General features: G+C 53.0%; 1 protein-coding gene across 13 annotated transcripts in view; it reads right to left on the bottom strand.

Annotated features, from left to right (window-relative positions):
• Positions 1 to 21,538, bottom strand: part of DENND2C (DENN domain containing 2C) — a 47,544-nt gene that overhangs the window by 24,492 nt on the left and 1,514 nt on the right. For 6 of the 13 annotated variants that reach the window (XR_012155838.1, XR_012155839.1, XM_073320185.1 and 3 more), the window contains exons 1-3: positions 21,164 to 21,535; positions 3,658 to 3,826; positions 217 to 1,224 (exon numbers count right to left, since the gene is read on the bottom strand). Coding sequence is in view for 11 of the 13 variants with exons in the window: in XM_073320185.1 (XP_073176286.1) it covers positions 217 to 1,046 (830 nt within the window). In the remaining 2 variants the exon portion in view is untranslated. Of the gene's footprint in view, positions 1 to 216; positions 1,230 to 3,657; positions 3,827 to 4,490; positions 4,694 to 6,909; positions 7,190 to 21,163; positions 21,536 to 21,538 lie in introns of those variants that run through there. The other 7 variants (XM_073320187.1, XM_073320191.1, XM_073320190.1 and 4 more) reach the window with 7 other exon arrangements.

The following is a 21,538-nucleotide window of genomic DNA, read 5'->3' as shown; positions in this document are numbered from 1 at the left end:
CCTTACGCTTCTAAAGAAGGGCCAACTGCAGAGCTACCATCACTTCTGTGGATTTTAAGGTCTCACCTGAAAGTGCAATTCATGTGAGGCCTTTAGAAACAAAGTAATTCTCATGGGTCACTGAGTGACCTGGTTTGGGCGAGGGACTTGCTCAGCAGAGGCCGAGGAGGCAGGTGTTCCGTGCATACAACAGCAAATAAGAATTAAGCCACCTACCTCTTGGATCTCCCTCTGATTTTCCCGTTTGCCTCTCTGTGCTCGGGCTCATGGGAGGAGCCTGTTGGGGAGTCCTTACACTGGCCTTCCAGTGGCTTTTCTCTGCGGGAGCTGGCTTGGTCCCTTTCTGACAGATAGCGGAAAGTCCTGCGGGGCTTCGGGGGAGGGATGGCAGCAGGCCTTGTCTCCTGTCCCTCAGCCTCTGAGTAAATGTTTTCGAAGCTCCTCTCTGTCACATTGAGAGGCTCCTCTCCCCCAGCATATAGTTCTCTCTCTGTCAAGCCACAGCTCTCTCTTTTCCTTTTCAGCTCCAATGCCATCGCTAGGACCTTGTCAGGAGGAACGGCTTCTATGTTCTTCCACAGCCCTCGTGAGGTGTAGAAGTTCCCTGGTGGCAGCATCTGCTCTGGGTCCAGGAGGCCTCCCCGCCAGCCTCCGTTCTCCTCAGCTCGGGAAATCAGGCAGCTTGTGTGCACTTTGGGCCTGAGGATCTCCGAGGTACTGCAATCACCATCTCTCTTGCTGTCACCCTCACTCTGAGAATGGTTCCTGCCCTTTTCCCTGAAATCCAGGCCCAAGCTCTTTGAGTTTGCCAGCCCTGCCTTTCCGTCATTTCCACAGCCCCGTGGCTTGGCCGTCGGCAGAGCCTCACAGCCATGGTCGTACTGTACCCCAAAGTCCTTCGGCTGCTGTCTGTCCTCGCTGCAGCCCCCTCTAGTCCTCCCCTCCCACTGGGAGATCTTCTGTTTGATGTTCCGGCAGTGGCTGCGGGAAAGCGTTTGCACAGCACACCGAGAAAAGCCACCATCTGGGGTCCCTGTTGGGTGCATGGCAGGAGCCTGAATCCTCACAAATGCCCCATCACAGGCCCCGCCTAGTCCCTCCCGTGCCACACACGCAGCGAGATGGTGCAGAGTCCCAGCGCTCCTGCTAGGCTCCAGTCAGGGAGCAGAACACAGACAATCCCTTTGGACACCAGCCCTGCGAGCAGCAAGTTCTAATTCAGCCCTGGACTTAGGGAAGGGGAGGGAAGAGAGAGAGAACATCCATTAGTCCAGCTCCAAGGCAGAAGGCACCAACTCACCCCAACAGAGAAGCATTCAGCAGCAAACATGAGGGCACAGTAGTAATCCTTCTCCGAGGGCTGACCCTCCTCACCAAGTGCTGAAGACTGGTCTCCCCACACCTCACCACACTCCTGAAAATCCCTTTCTCCCACCAAACTAGAGATTTAAACACCTGCTGTAAGAGATGCCAGGTTCCCTGATTTTCCCCACCAACATAGGGCATGGCAAGAGGGGAGGAGACGGACTGGCTGCTCTCAGTGCTTGGGAAACAGGCTGATGATTTGCAGTTCTCTGAGCTCTCTCAGGGCATTGCCCATGGTTGCTAGCACTTGTGCAGCACTCCTGAAGACAACACCAGCAAGAGCTCCAGAGTGGACCTGGTGCAGCATTTTCACGACCCCATCGTCTAACCCTGCTCAGAGCAGGTCTGCAGCATCTTGTGTGTGCTGGAGCTCCCGCCAGGGGAGTTGCATTGGTGCGGGGAGGTGTTGAGACAGAGCTCAGTACAGGTACAGCACAAGGAGTTTCCCAACTCCAGTCTGCAGTGAGCCAGTGACAGCCCTGATCGGAGGGCTGCTACGGTTTGACACAGGAAAGCAAAAAGGCTCATTGCGTTGACTGCAGACAGGCCCAGGTATTGGCAACACTAAACCTCCCGCCAGATGTGCCCCGCCTGCCCCACAGCTGGGCAGGAACATGTTCAACATTCCACCTGCCCACACCTGACCTAGATCGGCCACTGGGGAGACTCTAGGTCTCAGGGAAGCGGCAAGGTGGCTCATGGTGTCTTTTGGGGGAATGAGGAGAAGCAGCCGCTCCAAGTGCAGTGCTGTGCTGGTCAGTCACACCCTACTCTGTCCAACAACCCCTTGGCATGGTGTATCTGCTCAGAGACCCAGAGCACAGGCCAGTCAGAGACCATCATCCCAGGCTCTAGCTGGGTGACACTGTTCAGGACAGAAATCCTGACCACAGACATAAGTGAAGTTGGCCTGGGTGGTTCTGGCCACCATCTGACAGCAGGAAAAGCAGGTGGGCTGCTGTGCAGGGGAAGGGCTGCAAGTCAGGCTGGGCTGTACATACACAGCACTCCCAGGTCTGGGCAGAACTGCAGCACAGACATTTCCTGGGCAACTACTGCAGCGTCAGTGCCTATGAAGATCTCATCAGCCTTGTGCCCACATCTGCCTTTTTACCCTGCAGAGAGGGGTCTGGCCAAATCCTCCCACATCCCTTCTCCCATGTGCCAGAAATATCAGAGCACAACGTGGAGAGGAGTCTCCAGGATCAGCTCCACCTGCCGTCTGCCTGCCTGCCCAGGTATTTACCCTCTGCCTATCCCCGGGAGACCTGAGCCCCTGAGCTATTTGAATATGGAAACCTAACTAGGTGTTAATCCAGTGCAAGGGCCATGGCGACTATGTGCAGCAGCATTGCCACATTGATCGAGGTCCCAGCGGAGCCCCCAGCACGTGGTAGCTCTCCACGGAGTAACAGGCCAAACACCCCTCTGCGGCAGCTTTGTCCCCACTGCATAAATGATAACCTTGACCCAGAGAAGTGGAGAGACTTGTCCAAGGCCACAGCAAGCACAGGTGTCAGAGATAGGGCTAGAGCCCCAAGGTCCTGGCTCAGGCTTGTGTTCAGATCACAGCCCACATGACGAAGTCCCCTAGCTCAGTGGCAGAAAGTGATGCTACGAAGCATTGGAAGCCACTGTTTCTGATCTCATCAGCACAATCTGCGGTGACTTTCCCAGTTGCTATGAAACCCACCTCATCCTCACTGACTCAGCACCTGCAAGAACTGGCAGAACTGCAGACAGGAAGGGCACTAAGTCAGCGAGAAGCAGATCATAAACCTGTTTGCCCCACTATCTCGCTACCCCTGCGAGCCACCTGCTGCCCTCGCAAGCAACAGGCTCTGTACCCCAGCACATTCAGCCAAGAGCAAGGTTTACACTGTGTGTGCATTAGCATCCTGAATTACATTCCCCATCCTGGACAGATCAGCTCTCAGGAGGGCATCCTGCACCACCACAACACTCAGAAACTTCTGGCAACTGGCTTTGCAGTAGTCACTGGCGCTTGCGATATGCAGAAATGCACTGAAGGGAGAAGGCCAGGGTTTTGCTCCGAGCAGAGGCTGCTGACCCTCCCTTTGCAGAAGGAACAGGCTGTGCCTGCTGCATGATGAAAAAAGGGGTGTCCAACAGTGGTGCTAGATGCAGGAGAAATGCACTGGCCAAGGCAGCTCACTGTTGGAACTAGCAAAACCAGCTCCTTTTTAGCCATGACAGCACACAGTTCCTCAGGCAGTGACTGAAGCTGTCGTGAGAGACTCAGCATTTGCACAGATGCATAGTGGAACTTACCCCTCTGCAGAGATCCTGATGTCCCAGCCACCCCCTGCTGCACTCACACAGAGCCAGCACCAGAGTGGAGCTTCCTTCCCCCAGCTGAGAGGCAGCTGCACCTAGCAGAGGCTGATGCTGCCCATCTCCAGGGATGTCAGTGCCGGCTCTCGCCTTCTCCAAAACTGTCCTGATGGGGAGAAAACACAGCATGCTGCTTCAGCAAAGACATGACCAAGCCAACTCCCAATCCCGAGCAAGGCGGCAACCACCCGCTTGCAATGCATCGTTAACATGAATGGCACCAGGTAACCCCACTGTGCTGGGGGTCTGTGCTAACCCCAACAAGCAGCCTGCCCCAGCCTCAATGCTCCACACATGGAAATATCAGCACTCAGATGCCGGGGCTGAACCTAGGAAAGTCACAGCACCCAGCTCCCAACAGGAGGGGGAGCACATGCAGCAGGGTCCTCTGCCCGCACAGACGGCTCCTACACAGACCCTGCCATTCAGAGTACACTCAGCTAAGCGAGTGAAAGAAGCACTGCCCCCAGTCCCTGGGAGCAGGCCCCTCTGCCCATCTGGGGTGTGCTCATGGTACAGTATGGCAGCCCTAATGCAGCACACTCTCCCCTCCCTGGTGTCAGCAGGCCAGGAGCGAGACTCGACAGGAAGCTGCTCCTGCAGCAGCAGGGTGACGGCGAGATGCAAAAGGAGGTGGAGGCAGGGGAGTAGCAAATAAAGGAAGCCTCGTCACCTGCCCCCTGCCCAAGGCATCAAGGGCTGGACAAGAGCCCAGCGTGCTGCAGTGCAAACTAAGGCATTCTAGGTACAACCACAGTTTGCCACTGTACCTACGTCTCCCCCAAACACACACAGCCCTATATCAGGGCCATCGCCCCAGGCACCGACACCATTCACCACGGTACCATGCTGCCCAGCTGCCCCAGCCAGCAGCCCTTCCCTGGCCTGGCCACTCGCAGCCAGAGCCCTGGCAGGAGCCCTCCTGTCCAGCACCATGCAGAGGCCTCCTCTCAGCCACGCCCCCACGCGCAGCAGCTATAAATAAGCATTGTCTCCAAACATCCTGAGCCAGGAGCCATCCTTCCTCAAGCCCAGTCTGCACAGCTCGATTAGCAGGCAGGAAAGCGTGCCCCCCAACCCCCCCTCAGTGGCCATGGCTGCCACGCAACGATAACACAGCCCTCGCTTCCCAGGCACAGGCCTGGCTGGAGTCACAGAAAGCCAACCCTGAGACCACCTGGAGTGGACTCCCAGGGCCTGGGGTCAGAAGACAGGGAAGGCCGTAGCAGTAAGACACTGGGGCTGGGGGAAAAAAACTTTGGCAGAACAGCCCTTTACTCCCTGCTCCCGCCCCTGGACACCACACCATGAACCCAGCCAAATGTAGGGAGTAGACACCTATGAGCCGGGAACCAGCTAGGCTGGTGGCAGGGCAGGCCAGGGCAGCAGTAATAGGAGTGCAGGGAGCAGCAACACAAAGCTGCTTGCAGCAGAGGAGAGAGGCTCTCAAAATCAGGGACCTCACTCAGAACAGCCAGCAGGAGCAATCACACCCCCCTCCAAAGGGCTCAGGGCTGCTGGGGAAGGAGCCTACAGAATGAGAATCCAGCACCCTATCCAGTAGCTGATTAGGGAAAGCAATGCTCTCAGCCACACAAGAGCCCACAGGAGCCAGAACCAAGTGCAGCCATCCCCAGATCCCAAGGAAGAGATTCTGCTCCATCGGGGTCTGACACCTGCTGTGCAGGGAAGGTAGAGTGCAGGGGCAGAGCCCCCCATGCCGCACAATTCACAGGCAGGACTGGCCAGCGAAGCAGCTGAAATCACTCCTGTTATCAGAGCTCCCAAAACACAGGCCCGAAAGCCGTTCTGGCACAGGGAACAATGGGCCATTCACAGGGCAGAGCGCTCCACAGGCTAATGCTCTGCGTCCCTCTGCCCACACGTCCCGAGTAACAGCTCCACAAGGGGCCTGGCAGCAGGGTGCTGGAGGGTTCAGTTATTCCCCTGGCGCAGTGTAGGTTTTCACTTCCTCACCCTGCCAGCCGTTCGGTGCTCCACAAGGAGGGAGCAGCGTGGCCTGGAGAAGCCTGGTCTGCAGGGCAAAGGGCCACAAACTGCAGTACACATTGCACTTCACAACAGGCCAGCCTGGGTCTGTCCCCAGCAGCACCTACATCAGGCCCTCTCTTCCCAACAGGAAGTAGTAGGAGTAGTTACATCTGCCCCTCCACATCTCATTGGCTGGGGAAGCTACAGAAAGGCAGGAGGCACAGATCACATGTATTTACGCTCTGGGGCTAAGTGAAGGAGCCTGTGGCCCCACAGTTATGCTGGAAACCACCTCAGTCCCTCCCTAGCACACCTAGATTCACAGTTACCCAAGACTCAGTAACTCAGCAGCAGAAGACTAGCCCAGCCAGGTCTCACTGTACAGTCCCACTAGGATCCATTCCCCAGCCAGTTAGCTTTTGCATTCAAAACACTGCAGCATTTATGTCAAGCTAAAGGAATTCACAGGCAAGTTCTCATGAAACACCAGGGAGGCTGCGACACAAGCCATCAAGCTGAGCCAGCACCACAAAGCCTGAACGCACTGGACACCCCATAGCTGTGGGCACCAAGGCGCCATAGTTTCTGTTCGGTTCCCAAGGATTTCAGCACAACCGACCATCACCTAACGATTTACAACAGCAAAGAGGAGAGTGTGCTCCAGGGAAGGGGAATGAGCCCACACAGGCAAAAGGCAAAGCCACATGGGCCAAAAGATCAGCAACAAGTAGGGCTCAGGGCACCTCAAATCCCGAGGAAAGAGCATCCAACCAAGAACTATCACGAGAGGTGCACAGCGCTGCCAGCTCTGGCCATTTATCATGAATCTCACTAATCTATTTGGGGATTTTTAAAAAGACTATTTGGTAGTCAGGTGATTACGTGACAATCCCAGCCCCCAAGTTCCTAGCCCTCCTGGTTGTGGAGAAAAGCTTGATAACATGACTTCCGACGGCTCAAACACCTGACCCAACTGATTTTTTCAGTCTCATGATTTTAAAATCACCCTCAAGATTTTTTTTTGAGGCCCAACTCACGATTGTTCAAATGCTTGGAGTTGGCAAGGCTGGTACACTTACCAGGAAACGCCTGCATGCCCAGGCCTTTCCCAACCACACAGTTTACATGGCATTTGCAGAAGAGCTGAGGAAGAAGCCCTTGGGAGGGGTATTTGATTAAGAAGCAACAGCAACTCACCAGCAAGCTTTCACCGCTCTGCAGGGCTGGCTGCCCACTGCATGGCACATCTGCTCAAATGAAGTTCTCTACTCCTGTCTCCTCATCACCAGCTCAATGCCCGCATGACATTCATCCACGGGGGTACCAACGCAGCATGCCAGCTCATGACTGTGCTCAGAACTGTCTTGGTTTATAGGTGCTCTTGGGCTCAAGGCATAAAGCAGACAGCAAATGTCTTCTCTTCAACTTAGCAAGGGTCTAACTCTCAACATGAGGCATCCAGTTCACAGCCACTTCTCTACAGAGAGAAAAGCATCAACGGATACCTCAAACTGCTCCTAAGAGAAGCTGCGCAGCTTGACTGCAGTCCTGGGACCCAAGGTCTCTAAGGTGTGTCACTGGTCCTTGAGTAATTACAATTAGAGCCAGATACAATTAACAATTAATTTCTATTCCACCTCTGAAACAACCTATGGAAGGCAAGCTAAAGGAACTAGCCAACATCACCTCTCCCTTGGGCCTAGTCAGCCAGGCGCAGCACTGAACAGGTATTTGTCAAATACACCCACCCGTTTGGAAGAATGGAATGTAGCATTTAACTTGCACGGGCTTGCAAGACAGGTGGCTGCTCTCAAGGAAGAGGGATTTTGATGAAAGCTGCTCCAGTGGGTGAAGCGCATGAGCCCAGGAAACTATATAGACTTTGCCCTCAGAAGGAGTCACAGAAGTTGCTCTGAAGCAGGCTGGGATGGTCTGACCTCTAAGTTAAAGAAAGTTGCCTATTTGAGAGATACAAACTGTTAACACAAAACCTCTGCAAAACCTGACCCAAGGGACCTTCACAGCACAACTCAAGGGACTAGGGACAAACTGAAATCACCCTGGTCTTTTAACAGCATCACATCTGACAGCATCTTGTGGGGCTTCTCTGCAGGAACTCTGATCTGTAAAGGTTTCCAGCTTGCAAGCGGCTGTAAATCCGATCAGCAAATTTCTAATCCTAAAAACCAACCAGTTACTTCCAGACCCTTCCACGTAGAGACACCGGCAAGTTACCCAGGGACTCCTGCAGGACCAAAGTAGTTAGACTTGGGAAGGATGAGTCATCGTCCAGTTCTCATCTCTGCTATTCCAAGGGCTGAAAGTAAGGCGGTACAGGCATACCGGTAAAAGGTGGCCGCCGGTACCAGCCCCTACCGCCTTACGGGTTTTGCGGCCCCATCGGCGGCCAACAGGGCCAGTGGGGGGAGGGGAAGGCGAGCAAAAGGAGCAGCTGGAGCCCTTGGCCCTTTAAATTGCCACTGGAGCTCTGTGTGGCACAGGCCAAGCAGCATGGAAGGGTTGGCTGGGGGATGTTGACCCCCAGCCCCACCCCTGGGTGGGGGGGTGGAGGCTGGAGCTGGCCCCCATACCGGTAAGTTTAAAATTTTACTTTCACCCCGGCTATTCCAGAGCTCTTCCCTATTGTACATTCTCTGATGCTTCTAACAAAACCTGGGCTTCCTGCACATGACATCCCCTCATCCCGTTCCCCATTCTCTGCACGTTCCTAACTGTGCCTCTGAGCAGAGAGCACTTCATGCAGGGAGCATCCAACTACAAGCTATTTTAGTTAAATTTACACTTTAAAAAAGAGTAAATGATTGCTGCATCTCAGCACAGCTCTCTCCAAACTACATCCAGAAGGCTCAGTAGTCTCCAGTTTGTTTTCCTGTGTTCCCAAAAGTAGCCAAACAGCCACCCCCACCCCACCAATTGTGACGATGCTTGCAATGCCTTGCATCTGAAGGCACTAAGCAAAGATTCTAGATCTATATTATTTTATTTGAAATGTTCTTCCTAGGTACAGAAAGATTTAAAATGTTTCTAGATGAGATCTGCCAACAGCATTGCCCATTTCTTGAAAAAAGATACCCTCTGAAGATACATGTCTCAGATTCAACATCTAGAGAAAGTTTCCATAACATCTTCGCCCAAAGTTGAAGCATGAGGAGGTTTAGCACTCCCTGCCATGTAGAGTTATCTTTTTCCAGGACTGAGAGCCAGAGAGCATTCTAAGCATTTTCCATGCAAAGAATCCCAACAGGATTCAATTTCCTGAAACCGTATGTTCCAAAAGAGAACGCTGCCAACATTATTCAGGAACAAAATTACTCTTAATTGTTGAGCCCACCCAACCCAGGTGCTGCTGGCCCTGTGCTAACCCCAATACCGCAGTCAAAAAATCTCAAGCAATTAGCAAAACAAAGGCATTAACATGTGTGTGCAGCATCTCCTATTACAGGCTGCAAAGCATGCACCAGAACCCATACAGATTAATTCCTTGTGACTGTCAGCTTTCCAAGCCAATCCAGTTTCAAAATGCTTCTCAATTGTGAACTGTCCGAGAGGTGACAAGTCTTCCTGCCACAGTGACCCAAGGGTGGGGGGAGGCCTTCAAGTCTCTAGCGTTCTGGGAAAGCAGCCAAGCAAATATTGGAGAGAGGTGGTTAGTAAAGATATTTATTACTCACTGTGAAGGCACAAACAAGGATACATCTCAGAATTCGTAGCCACTTTTACTCTGCTCAGATGCAAATCCTATGCTTTTCTGAGCAAAACTCTGCCCTGTTCTGGAAGTGGAAAAGTCTGGGGCAGTATCAGATAATAACACACTCCAGGAATGCTGCATTCTGTCATTCGTCTCCAGCTCAACAGAAACCACCTCCATTAGGAACTGGAAGTTGCCACCAGGCTAGCAGCAGAGCAGAGCACCACAGAGTAGGTCTGCACAGCCAGTAGCTGACCTGGGCTGGGATGCTCGCTGCCATGTAGATATACCCACTGAGACCCCAGAGGCAGGCATGGAACACATAGGCTGGATCACCACCAGTGTGAGCATAAATAATGTTCAACACTTTATTTTAAGTCTCTAGCTGTTGTGGATGCAGAGGGAAGATCCCTAAAGGCTCAAACACCAGAAGGCAAACAGCCAGCCCAACGTTCGTTATTTTTTAAAATCTCATGATCACTGGGGGGCCTGACTCATGATTCCTGAATGTCCGGGGTCAGCAACACTGGAAGGGTGGCAAACCACCCAGCTCTGAAGCAGGATTTCAGCCAAGTCTGCTGGCTGTTTGCCTGAGGGCCCTGCAGTTTCACACCAAGGTGCAGGCAAACTCAGCAGAGGCACTGCAGGCTGAATGGAGGGAGAAAATCAAAGATCAGCATAACCTGAGGTAGTTCCTTGATGCAGAACCAACATCAGTCAGAAAATGCATATTCCACAACACACAAAAAAGGGATGCCGGGGCCACTCCCTGCTGGGGCCTTTATTGTCTTTTGCCCCATTAGCAAGGTTTGACGTGACTGGAGAAACCAGACCTTTTGGCCTCTGTTTCACTCCCCCCCTGCTCCTGGGCCTCACTCAGCTCCCTGTGCCCCCAGGGTCAGCATCACTGCAAACAGAACAGGCAGAGCCTCCTGGGCTTGCTTGAGCCAAGGTCTCTCCCCCCAGGCTGGGGCTGCACCCTGGGAGTGTGGCAGGGGAAGGCACAGGCCCACACGGCCATGGAAGGTGGCACAGGTGGCAGGTCTGATGGGGTGGAAGCTGCCCTCCCCTCCCGCAAGACAGAGCGACCGGTAAGGGCTCCCCAGCAGCACTCTTTCAGTAGCAGTGACTCTCCCTACTGCCCCTCAGGTTCTTAACCGCCTGTGATGGACAGGACTGGCTGGCAGCAGAACAGCCTGGGCTATCAGCCAGGAGGGAGGCAGGGCTCCCAAGCATCTGCTGGAGTCTCCTCCTCACTGCACGGGGCTGGGCAGCTCCTGGGCTGCTCACTGCAGGAGCATCAGGCAGCCTCCTCCAGGCACCTGCGACATCCCTAGAACCAGCTGCACACAGAGGTGGCAGACATGGCAACAAGCACTAACCTCACAGGAGAGTGGATGACACCAGGGGCCCAGTTTCCAGGAGCAATTGGGAAACAGGGCAGCCAAAATCCTTGCTTTAGTCTCAGCTCCTCAGGGACAGGCACCATACTCGCCGCGGGGGCACACGCGGCTCTGAGCTCTGTCAGCACCACACACCACAGCCGAGCGTGAAGAGCTCCATCTAGGCGAGGGGGACCAGATCGTACCTTCTTGTTGCTCTGGCTGCAGGAGAGTCCAAGAGCTCAGATCCCCGCTCCAGCCCGAGTGCTCCAGGGACAGCAGAAAGCGCTGAGCAGAGCACTCAGAACTACAGTCCTGGCAGTGGGCTGGGCTGCAGCTGCCTTCAGCATCCCCTTTCCCTGGGACAAACAGCTAGGAGCGGAGAAGAAACAGTCGGCAAGAACGGAGCAGCTAACTCCACATCATGCTCCTAGCCCAGCCTGCCACTATCTCTGCCCTTGCTGGCACAGCCCAAGCCACCAGCTTTTGTGGAGCTGCTCCATCTACACCCCAACAGTTCTAGGGGCCAGGACTGTCTCATGCCATACTGCCACTGGGAGGAGCACCTGATTTGAGAAGCTCCAGGAAGGAGTCACCTCTGTCACCCCCTGTGGCCAGTCCTCTTTGCAGCTTTCCAGGCCAAGCTCAAGACAAGCCTCTTGGTCGGCTGGGAATTGAGGGCTCCACTTCGGTCAGCGAGTTAGTCTACAATCCCCAGGTACTATGCATCCTTCTGCCACCAATTCCAGAGATCCACATCCCAAGACAACGTGCTGCCCAGCTTTCCTGGGACCTGGACTGTGTCTAACCCTCTGCTTGGGGGAGACAATTCCTATTGGTCCTACTGACCACGAGAACAAACAAAAGCCAGCCTGAGCAGATGGAAAACAGACATCCTGAGAATGGGCGCTTACCCGTCCAGCCACAGGAAGCGTTAAAGCAAAGGCCAGAGATGACACTCAGGATAAATCGGTGGGCGGAAATGCCGCATCCCAGCTGGCTCCACACCTCCTCCTCAGCACTACTGCACTTTGCTTCCGGAGATGAACCTTCAGATTACAAGGAGCAGCTGCAGCTAACTGAATAACCAGCCTTGCCCAGTGCTGGAGCAAAGTGCCCAAGCCGATTCATCAGGTCTTGGTAATGCATCCGCATGGCTCTGTGATGGCAAAACACTGGCCTGGGACACACTGGTTGTTCTGGGCCATAACCTTAGTTACCACACCTCCCTGCACACAGGCAGCAGCCATAGGAGCAGCAGCAGAAACATGTTTATTTGCAGTGACCGAAGGACCCACGGACAAACATTTAATTCACATGCTTCCAAAACAATGAGAAGAGCAAGGAAGCAGGTGTTTCCACATTAAAAGGCTGGGTCAACAAGGAACCGAGCTATGAGAGAAGAACAAAAAAACGGCCAGACCAATGGTCCATCTAGCCCAGTGTCCTGTCTCTGACAGTGGCCACTGCCAGAGGCTTCAGAGGGAACGAACAGAATAGGGCATGTTATCGAGTGACACATCCCCTGTTGTCTAGTCCCAGCTTCTGGCAGTCAGAGGTTTAGGAGTATAACTTATTTGAGCATAAGTTCAAATAAATTTGTTAGTCTCTAAGGTGCCACAAGTCCTCCTTTTCTTTTTGTGGATACAGACTAACACGGCTGCTACTCTGAAACCTGTCAGAGGTTTAGGGACACCCAGAGTGTGGGGTTACATCTCTGACCATCTTAGCTAATTGCTAGTGATGGACCTGTCCTCCATGAACTCAAATGGCCCCTTCTGCAGTTCAGTAATGTCACAAGTGGGGAGCTATCACTGCCGTCTGTTTCTAAGCAGTTCACTACCGCATTGCAGTTGGAAGGCACGCGCTGCTCTGAGAAGTGTGATCCCCTGAGACCCCAGCTCCTTCCCTTAACGGCTGCAAAGCATATTTCCCTGTTCACGTCTCTGCATTTCTAGAGCATCACAGCCCCAAAGCACTCACAGGCATTAACTAAAACTCTCAGCCGGACAGGCCTGTATTACCCCATTTCACGGAGTCAGTGACTCACCGAAGGCCAAAGCAGGACTCGCCAATCCCCAAATCCTACCAGAGAATTGACCCGCAGAGTGGCCCCGCAGGAAGCCCTACGGCAGACTCGACTCCTGGCCTTATTCCATCAGCAAGACAGTTTTGTTGTGTCAGCCACAACCCGCCCATTCTCCGCACCTCCCTACCCCGCCTGCTCGTCAGTGACCAAGTGCGGCAGCCGCCACAGCGGCAGCCTACAGCTGGATTCCGAATGTCACTGAAATGGCTTTCCAGGTCCACGACATGCCCTCAGCAGCACAGGGCCTGGAGCCAGAGACCAGTTCAGCTAGTGGCACCAATGTGGACAGAACCATGATCACTAAGTGCATCATCCCAAATATGTACAGTAACAGCAGCTTCCCATTCGGGGAGCCCAGGAGTCCCCCCAAAACATGAGACGCCCTGACAGGGATGGCCCACGTGGCTCTTTCCCCTCTAGCTAGGCTGTGCCTTCCTTTGTGGTGGCAGATGGGACAGTGGACAATGCAAACACCATTGTTCAGATACAAACAGACGCGGGGCTACTCTTCCTGGCCAGCCTGCTGCCTGCCCATAACCCCCCTCCTCTCCTCCCTGGAGCCGAGAACGAGCTGTGGCCGGAGCTCTCGCTGTTAACAGGGGACTGGAGAATCCCAGCGAGGCAGTGCGTCAGACGGGCTGTGATCATTTTCAACTAGCTACAGCAGAAGAAGGGCCTACACAGCAACTCGCACCTTGGGCCAGGCAAGGCAAACTGAAAGGTGACTTGGTCACCATGTGTCAGTACCTTCATGGGGAAAGTCCCAGATACTAAGGGACTCTAATCTAGGGGAGAAAGACAGAACAAGAGCTAACAGCTGGACATTATTTAAATTGGAAATAAGGCCCCAGTTTTTAACAGGGAGGGTGATCAACCACTGGAACAAGCTCCTCAGGGACATGGTGGATTCTCCATCTCAACGTCTTCAGCTCCAGACTAGCTGCCTTTCTGGAAGAGATGCTTTAGCCAAACACAAGTTATTAGGCTCTATACAGGGGTAACTGGGTGAAATTTAATGGCTTGTGTTATACAGGAGGTCAAGCTGGATGATCTAATGGTTTCTTCAGGCGCTGAACTCTACGAATCTGAGACTCCAGACAGATGGAATTCCATGTGTTCCTTAGCTGTGAAGAATTGTTTCCACTGTGGCCACATCATGGCACCAGCCTTGGGAGCGAAACACCAAGGGCCATCAGGAGAATGGGCTGCAAGCTCACACTGCATTTGGGGGAATCATCGTGTCAGGGGTTACCACAGCAGAGTTTAGCACAGGTAGAAGATTAAGGGGTTTAACAGCCATTCAGTATGTGCCCCTGTCCTGACTTCAGCACTGACAAGAGACCAGCGTGAACCCTCCGATGAAGTGAGCTGTAGCTCACGAAACCTTATGCTCAAATAAATTTGTTAGTCTCTAAGGCACCACAAGTCCTCCTCCTCTCTTCAGAGGGCTTGCAAACAGCTGGTTGGTTACTTCAACAGCACATGCTGAAAAGGGATTTTGCACTTTGTGGCCTTTCCCACCCCAGAGAGCAGAACTCAGCTGGGGCTAGTTTCAATATCAATAGCTACCAATGGCATTTACACATGGTTTAAAATCACAAGCAATTCAGGGCAGCTACACAGCTGGTTATGTTCAGTGCCCAGCATAAGAGGGTTTTCCCTCGGGGGCCTCTGGGCACCACCGTAATGACACAGCCACCACAATAGCTGTGGACTAATCCCTGCCCCTGGGGAACACCAGTGCGACTAGGAAAATATAGGGAGTGTACACAGCACAATTAATTCCCTGGCAGAAAGCTGCACCAACACTCTGTTAGGGCTGTAAATGAGATTATTATAACCTCACAGGGACAAAACCCAAACAAGCCTGAGAGCTGAAAACTGAAACTTCCATATCCCTACTCCATGGTTCTCAGCTCCTCTTCACTCCCACCACACCCCAGCCTGAACCCCCCGGGAAACAAAGGCCCCCCTCTTCCCTGGCTTAATTTAGTGGAGGATGAGAACACTTTGATAACCTCATAGTATTAGCCAACTCCAATGGGCCAAGCATTTTCTGGATTCAGGATGCTAGAGCTGGAAAACACCACTAGGTTGGGAGAATTGAGACTGGGAAGCTTTATTAGCTCATCCAACCCTTCCCACAGGTCCAGAGCAGGCTTGTTCCCTTTCTTAGGTTTCCTGGTGATGTGTTCAGTCTGGTTCTGAATATCCCAAGGAAAGGGGTTTCCTACTGCCCCCGGGACACACCTCTCCCCCTGCTAACACAGACTCACTGGCAGGGAGTCCCCCTGATATTCAACTTTGAATTTCCCTTTCCCAGCCCCCTCTCATTGACAGTTCAGCTCCTTGTACCACCCTCAAGGATTCATCTGGCTCCTCCATGCACACACCCTCTGTCTGTCCCAGCCTCCTTCCCCATTACTCATCTGTTACGCAAGATCCAAGCCAGGCACGTTGCACTCAGCATTTCCCCACCAACTGAACCCTCTAGCCACGACCATCCTGCGGCTCTTTTCTGAGCTCACTCCTATCTCCTGTTGGTGAGGGGGATGCACAGAGATGAGCACAGCACCCCAGGGCAGCAACAGCCATCTTGCAGGGAGCAGGTCTTGCTGCTCCAGGATGACAGACACAGTCGGGTTGTGCTGCATCTCACTCATCAGCTGCCCCCTGCCCCACCACCTGCTAAGATTTCCTGCAGCACCTCCACCCCAGAGCCTCTCTTCCTCACCTCTGTCAGCTGGGAGCTCCCCAAGCTGAAGCTGCGACTCCCCACCCACATCTCTTTTCTCTTCACAACCCTTTACTCTGTCCCTGGCCTCACAGCTGTCTGCAGCACCCCCCCCCCATCATTAACATGCTGCTCACTACATCTTCTTGACCCTCAAAGATACCACAGAGTCTCACTCCCCTCCCCAGCTTGAAACAGGACCTTCTGCTCCGTCCACCCCAGCAGGATTAACCCAGCCCATTATCAGGACCTCTTAGGTTAGGGTCCCTGCTGCCCCATGAGTCCCGTTTACTGTCAGGACCCTTTCGTACACCAAAACCTGCCCTTCCTAGCTCCTGCACTATTCCTTCACTTCACTACTCCCACCCACCAACTGCCATTCCATGTAACACCTCGGCACTGTCTCTGAAGAGGTGACTGTGACTCTTTAAGGGGATTAATACTTAACAGTTCAGGAATAGAACAGAAACCACAACTTGCCACCAGCACAGCCACTGGTGGGCCAGTTCACAGGGCCACTAGCTCAGCTTTTCAGAATCCAGCCACAAAAGTCTTCCTTGTTAATGTTATCAGCACATATACAGTTAACGCAATGATCTGATTTGCCATGGCACCCAATCCTGACTCATCTTACACACATAGATTTAGAGTGTCAGAATGAGCAGAGAGGATTTGCAATGACCAAAAACAAGAATCCATATGCCATGGACCACCTGTCCAGATCTGCTGAGAAGCTGCCACAACTTCACCTTGCACCACTGCAGTATCTCAGGAGCAGCTTCCCCAAAACCCTTTGCCCCAATCTCACTCCAATTTCCTGCCACACAATACAGAAGGGAAAAGATTCTGCGCTAATAGTGATCCACAGTATGGAAATCAAACTCAGCAGACATCTGCTTTCTGCAAACACAATATGACAATCTCCTGGGCAGGGCAGGGCACATGGGGCAGGGGAAAAATTCAAGGGCTGAGACAAAACAGAAGAGAGAAAAAATCAAGAGCAGAAACAGGTCTCAGCCATAGGATGATATGGGCAGGTTTAAACTAATCCCTCATACGCCAAGAGAAGCCAGTAGCGAGTCTCACACTCAAGCGTTTGTTCCATGTGCTGTTCTTCTGCCCCCGTACTGCAGCATACCACACAGAGGTGCACAGAGCCTGGATTGGGCAGCAGCCCCTATAGCACGCATCAGCAGGACGGAACATGCCAGCAGCCAGCTTGTCACGCCTGGAAAAGCCAAGTGATGACTGCATGTTTCTCATTTCGAGATCATCGGCATGAGACTGCACCATGAAGGTCTCAGGAACATTTTTGCTTCTGCCAAAGCCAAGTCCTAGGGCTGGTTAGCATACCAGGGCTCAGGAAAGGGGCTGACCACCCCATCTTCCACAAGGCAGAGGGCAAACAGAGCTGGGGCTGGCAGGAGCAGAGAACTGCGGAGGGGTGGGGACTTAGCCAGCTGCCTTCTCCCCCACCATCACATAGGGCACAGACACTATCCCCAGTCCCTGATCCCGATGGGAGCCACTACCCTGTTTTGCTCCCTCAGTCATCCATCTACCAGCTGAAAGGCGAGGCAAGAAACAGAGATGCTATCAGTTAGATCAGAGGCACAAGGCTGCAACGAGGCATCTCCTGGCAGCAATGGATCTGCACCTCCAGCCTCTTGCTCCAGAGACGGACATGACTCACACCGCCGAGAGAGGCCGGCACCTCGGCTCCCAGCCACTCGCAGCTGTTAACCTCACAGGCGTGGGTCCTTGAGGGGACATGGAGGAGGTAGCAACACCACCTGTGATCTGGGCGTCAGTGAAAAGCAAAAGCTGCCAATGCATTGAGACTGTCACTGAGCAGAGGGGCCCCACGCCAGCCGGTCACTGGGTCTGTGCCATGTGCTAGGGGAGCACAGACAGGCACTAGACCACCACCACTCAGGGCTCCGTATGCTGCTGCTCCCCTTGTTCACACAGCCCTGGGGGAGGATGAGCAAGGCCGCTGCATTCCCCTCCCCAGGGTCAGCAGAAGGCAGCGTTCAGGTTCAACCAGCAACCCTGGCATTAGCACCCCCTACGGATAGGCAGGAAGTGAATATGCAGAAACCACAGAGCTATCACACCTCTGAGCCAAAGCAGCTATGACAAGGAGTCTACAGGCCCATCTGCCTTGACATTGCCCCAGACCCACCCCAGGAAACATCCACAGGCTCAGACACTGGGGTAGCAAAATAATACAAACCCCCAGCCACTGGTGACGCCACAAATACAAGGTACAAAGTCAATTCGAAGCCCCAGAGAGGGTCTCAAAATCCTGTCATCCTAGGAACTGACGAGACTGGCCCAGACCTGCTTTACCCCAGTGCCCAGCTGAGGATGCTCCAGAGGAAGGACTGAGACAGCCTGTAACAAATAATTACAGAATAAGCCGTCAGGAGTGGCACTTTCCACCCGTCCCAGGGACTTAGCAGCTGCATTCTGTACTGAGTATTCCATATGGTGACCACCCACCACATTTAATGCTCCCTGTTATATAACAAAGGGCCAGACTGCCACAGCTGGGTCCTAAACAAACATACTTACAGTCAGCCTGCTGCGTGGGCTGGGTTTTTCTTTTTCCCTAGGCACATTTAAAGAAATGTGCCAAATTGCAACAAATATTGGCCAGGGGAAAAGGTACCCCAGATCCTTTAGCCAGAACTACAACAGTCAGCCCTCAGATCCCGTCCTAACACTAATGCCCAGTGCCTCACACACAAATTGCCTATGCTTCCAGCCCACACCACAAGGCGGGACAGCACTCACAGGGATCAGTATAAAACAATCTGTGTTTGTGCAGTGCCCAGACTCTGATCCTGACTGGGGCCTCTGGACATCACCACAAGACAAACAGATGATTTTTTAGGAGAAACTGAGGCTCAAAGAAGGGACGTGACCTGCCCAAGGTCACACAGGCAACCAGGAATAGGACCCAGGAGTCCTGACTCCCAACACCCTGCTCTAACTACAGGCCTTTCATTTGGCTTCACATCCTTGAACCTGGCCCCCATACTTTACCCTATGGGCATCTTGGAAGTCACCCATCTTCTCCTCACTCCTTCCTGCCGCTCTCAGAAAACAGCCCAAGTGTGGTGAACCGTTCCCTCAGTGGAGGTGAGAAACAGGAAATCTCAGCCATTCAACTGGGCAAACCCATCACTCACAAGGCATAATTAAGTACCTGTTTGGACACGTTCAGTTTAACACACAGTCTTGTTATACCAGTTTCTTCCTCAGATAAGCTACTGGCAACACAATCCTCCCAGAATAAGAGAAACCAGCTGACCAGGTATCACCCTGAGCATGAATAAGGTGCCACTAAACCCATGAGCAGCTGCACTTACAAAGGACGTTTCACTGCTATTTGTACAAATCATTTCAACGGTGCATCTTCCAGGAAGGCAAGAGCCGGTCATTCCAGCCCAGGATGTCCCAGCACCCAACCCTGATGCTAACCCACACCCATCACCAGGGTCTCTCGCCCTAAGCCACGATTGCATTCTCTTTGCGAAAGATGGCAAGCACTGAACAGGCCAAGAAGTAATCCACTGCAGTCCTGAGATCTCTCCGCCGGGGCAGCTGAGCCCAGAGCAACCTGCGACTAGGGCTTCCGCCTGCAGAGCCAGCTCCTTCCACTGCCATCTGGGCTCATGCTCGGTGGGCTGGGACACAGTGCAAGGCCTGGCACAAAACTCCTGGCAGAGCCCATCTGCCATTGCATCAGCTTGATCTCTTCTGAGAAAACCCAGAATTTCTCCCTGTGCTTCTTTCCTCCTTGGCTGAGGGAGTTTGCAGAGGAGAATCCTGCACATCCCTGCTGCAACTCCCAGGGTTTCTCCTGCTGGGGGTTTTAACAGCCAGGGCTCTCCTTAGACGGAAGTGACTGAGGGCACTAGCCAGGGACTCTGGAGACATGCTTTCATTTTCCTGCTCTACCACAGACTCCCTGGGGGACCCTGGGCAAGTCACTTGGCCTGGGCACCTCGGTTCCCTCCTACGCGATGGGGATAACAGCACTGCCCTGCCTCATTGCTGTTGTGAGGAAAAGTACATTGCAGGCCGAGGCACTCTGATATTATGGCAATGAGCCCCAGCCAGTGTCAGGACAGAGACCTGCGTAAAAATAAATGAAAAGTAAAGACAAACCAGTGGCAAATGTGATTCGGCAGGCTCCAGGACAGCAAGAACTCCTCCTGTTTAAGGGCAGGAGCCTCCAACTGACAGGGTCAGGAAGACACTTCCCCACTGGGCAGGTTTTTCTATAGTTGTCCACTAGGGAGTTTCTTGCACCTGCCTCTGAAGTAGCGAATTCTGGCCCCCCTCAGATCCAGGAGACTGGATTAGGAGGCGCTATGGGCTGATCCAGACTGCTAGTTCCATGTTCCTAACATCATTCAGCATGATAAGACATTAACAAAGCGTTAGACTCATCTCCAGTGGGCACCACAGTCTCTGTTTGCAGAACACACTTCCCCAGAACAGTCAAGCTTCCCTTTCCCCACAGTGCTGTAAGTCCAACCTGCTAAAACAGCATTTTGCCTCCATTAAATGGTGTTAAAGAAACAGCAGCCTAGTGTTCAGGGGCACATCTGCCTCAGGGAAGCATGGAGCTAGACTGCAGCAAGCACGCAAATAAAAACTTTTCCTTTGGCATCACACCAGGCTATTGAGACACCATTTAAAAACCTTATCCAACATTTTCCCTTTGTTTCTGTACTAGAAATTGCTCTATTGTCATCCCCTCCAAAACACAATGGAAGGTCACAAGACAACCTTACTACATTTCCTGATCTGGCTGTGAAACAACTTCAGAACATTGAAAACAAAATCAACAAAATCTACAATTTAGACACTGATTCCTCTCCATGCCATGTCTGTTCTGAACAACAGAGCCTGCACAGATGTTTAATGTGAAGAGCTGTCTACCCTTCCCTGCGCACAATCTTCTCCTAATCCATTGGGATAGACATTGCCACTGATAAATCTGCCATGTCTTTGCATTTAAGAAATTCTTCGGGAGACTCCAAGAAATTCTTCCACTGGTACATTTCTCTTGCTTTAAATGTCCATTCACTGGAATCAAGACTTAGCCTGGGATATTGATCTCACCAGGTTAGAAAACGCCAAGGCAAAGCCAAAAACACTGATTCAGGGACATACAGAATCCTGACTGTTACTCCTAATTCTATCACCTCAAAATTGAAACCTGAACAAAAAGAAATCGAATCTGCAAAGCTCATGCATGCCCCATTAGGCAGAAACTGCAGCTGTTTCACTGGCTCTCCATCTGGTTATTAAAAACCACACGTGAAGCTGGGACAGTAACTGGGCATGGCACTGCCATGCAGAGCGCTATGCCTGGCGCAAAGTCAGGACTCTGAGATCTGATTAGAAAATAAACAAAACACCTTCAAAATGCCACACACAGTAAAGACAGTCCCAGAACAACATCACAAGCCCTGTTTAGCCCTTGCGAAGCACTGTCACTCCACACATCCACGTACCTAGTGTGAGCCCATCGCCAGGGTATCTAGACACTACATGAGCATTAACTCTCCCGATTCCCAAAGCAGCTGGGAAAACAGGGGCGCAGCAGTGGGCAGCTGCTGGCTGCAGTCACAGTGCACAGGGCGCTGCTCCAACAGGAAAGCAGCTAATCCAGAGACTAACCCGGGGCTGCCTTGTTCCGAGCTCTGGACACCCCTGCTGCGGTTCCCGAACAGCTCCGCGCCACACCGAGCGCGTGCACGGGCGGCGAGCCTAGGACCGGGCGGCGAGCCTAGGACCTGGCTCCCGCGCCCCCGCCGCCCGCCGCCCCCGCGGAGGACGATAGGGACCGGGGCTGACTCACGCCCAGAGCGAGGGGAGGATTTGTTGAG

Source organism: Lepidochelys kempii, chromosome 21 (assembly GCF_965140265.1).
Source record: "Lepidochelys kempii isolate rLepKem1 chromosome 21, rLepKem1.hap2, whole genome shotgun sequence".
Classification (NCBI taxonomy): Eukaryota; Metazoa; Chordata; order Testudines; family Cheloniidae; genus Lepidochelys; species Lepidochelys kempii.
The sequence above is the reverse complement of the archived record's forward strand: the minus strand, read 5'-3'. Positions and strand labels throughout refer to the sequence as shown.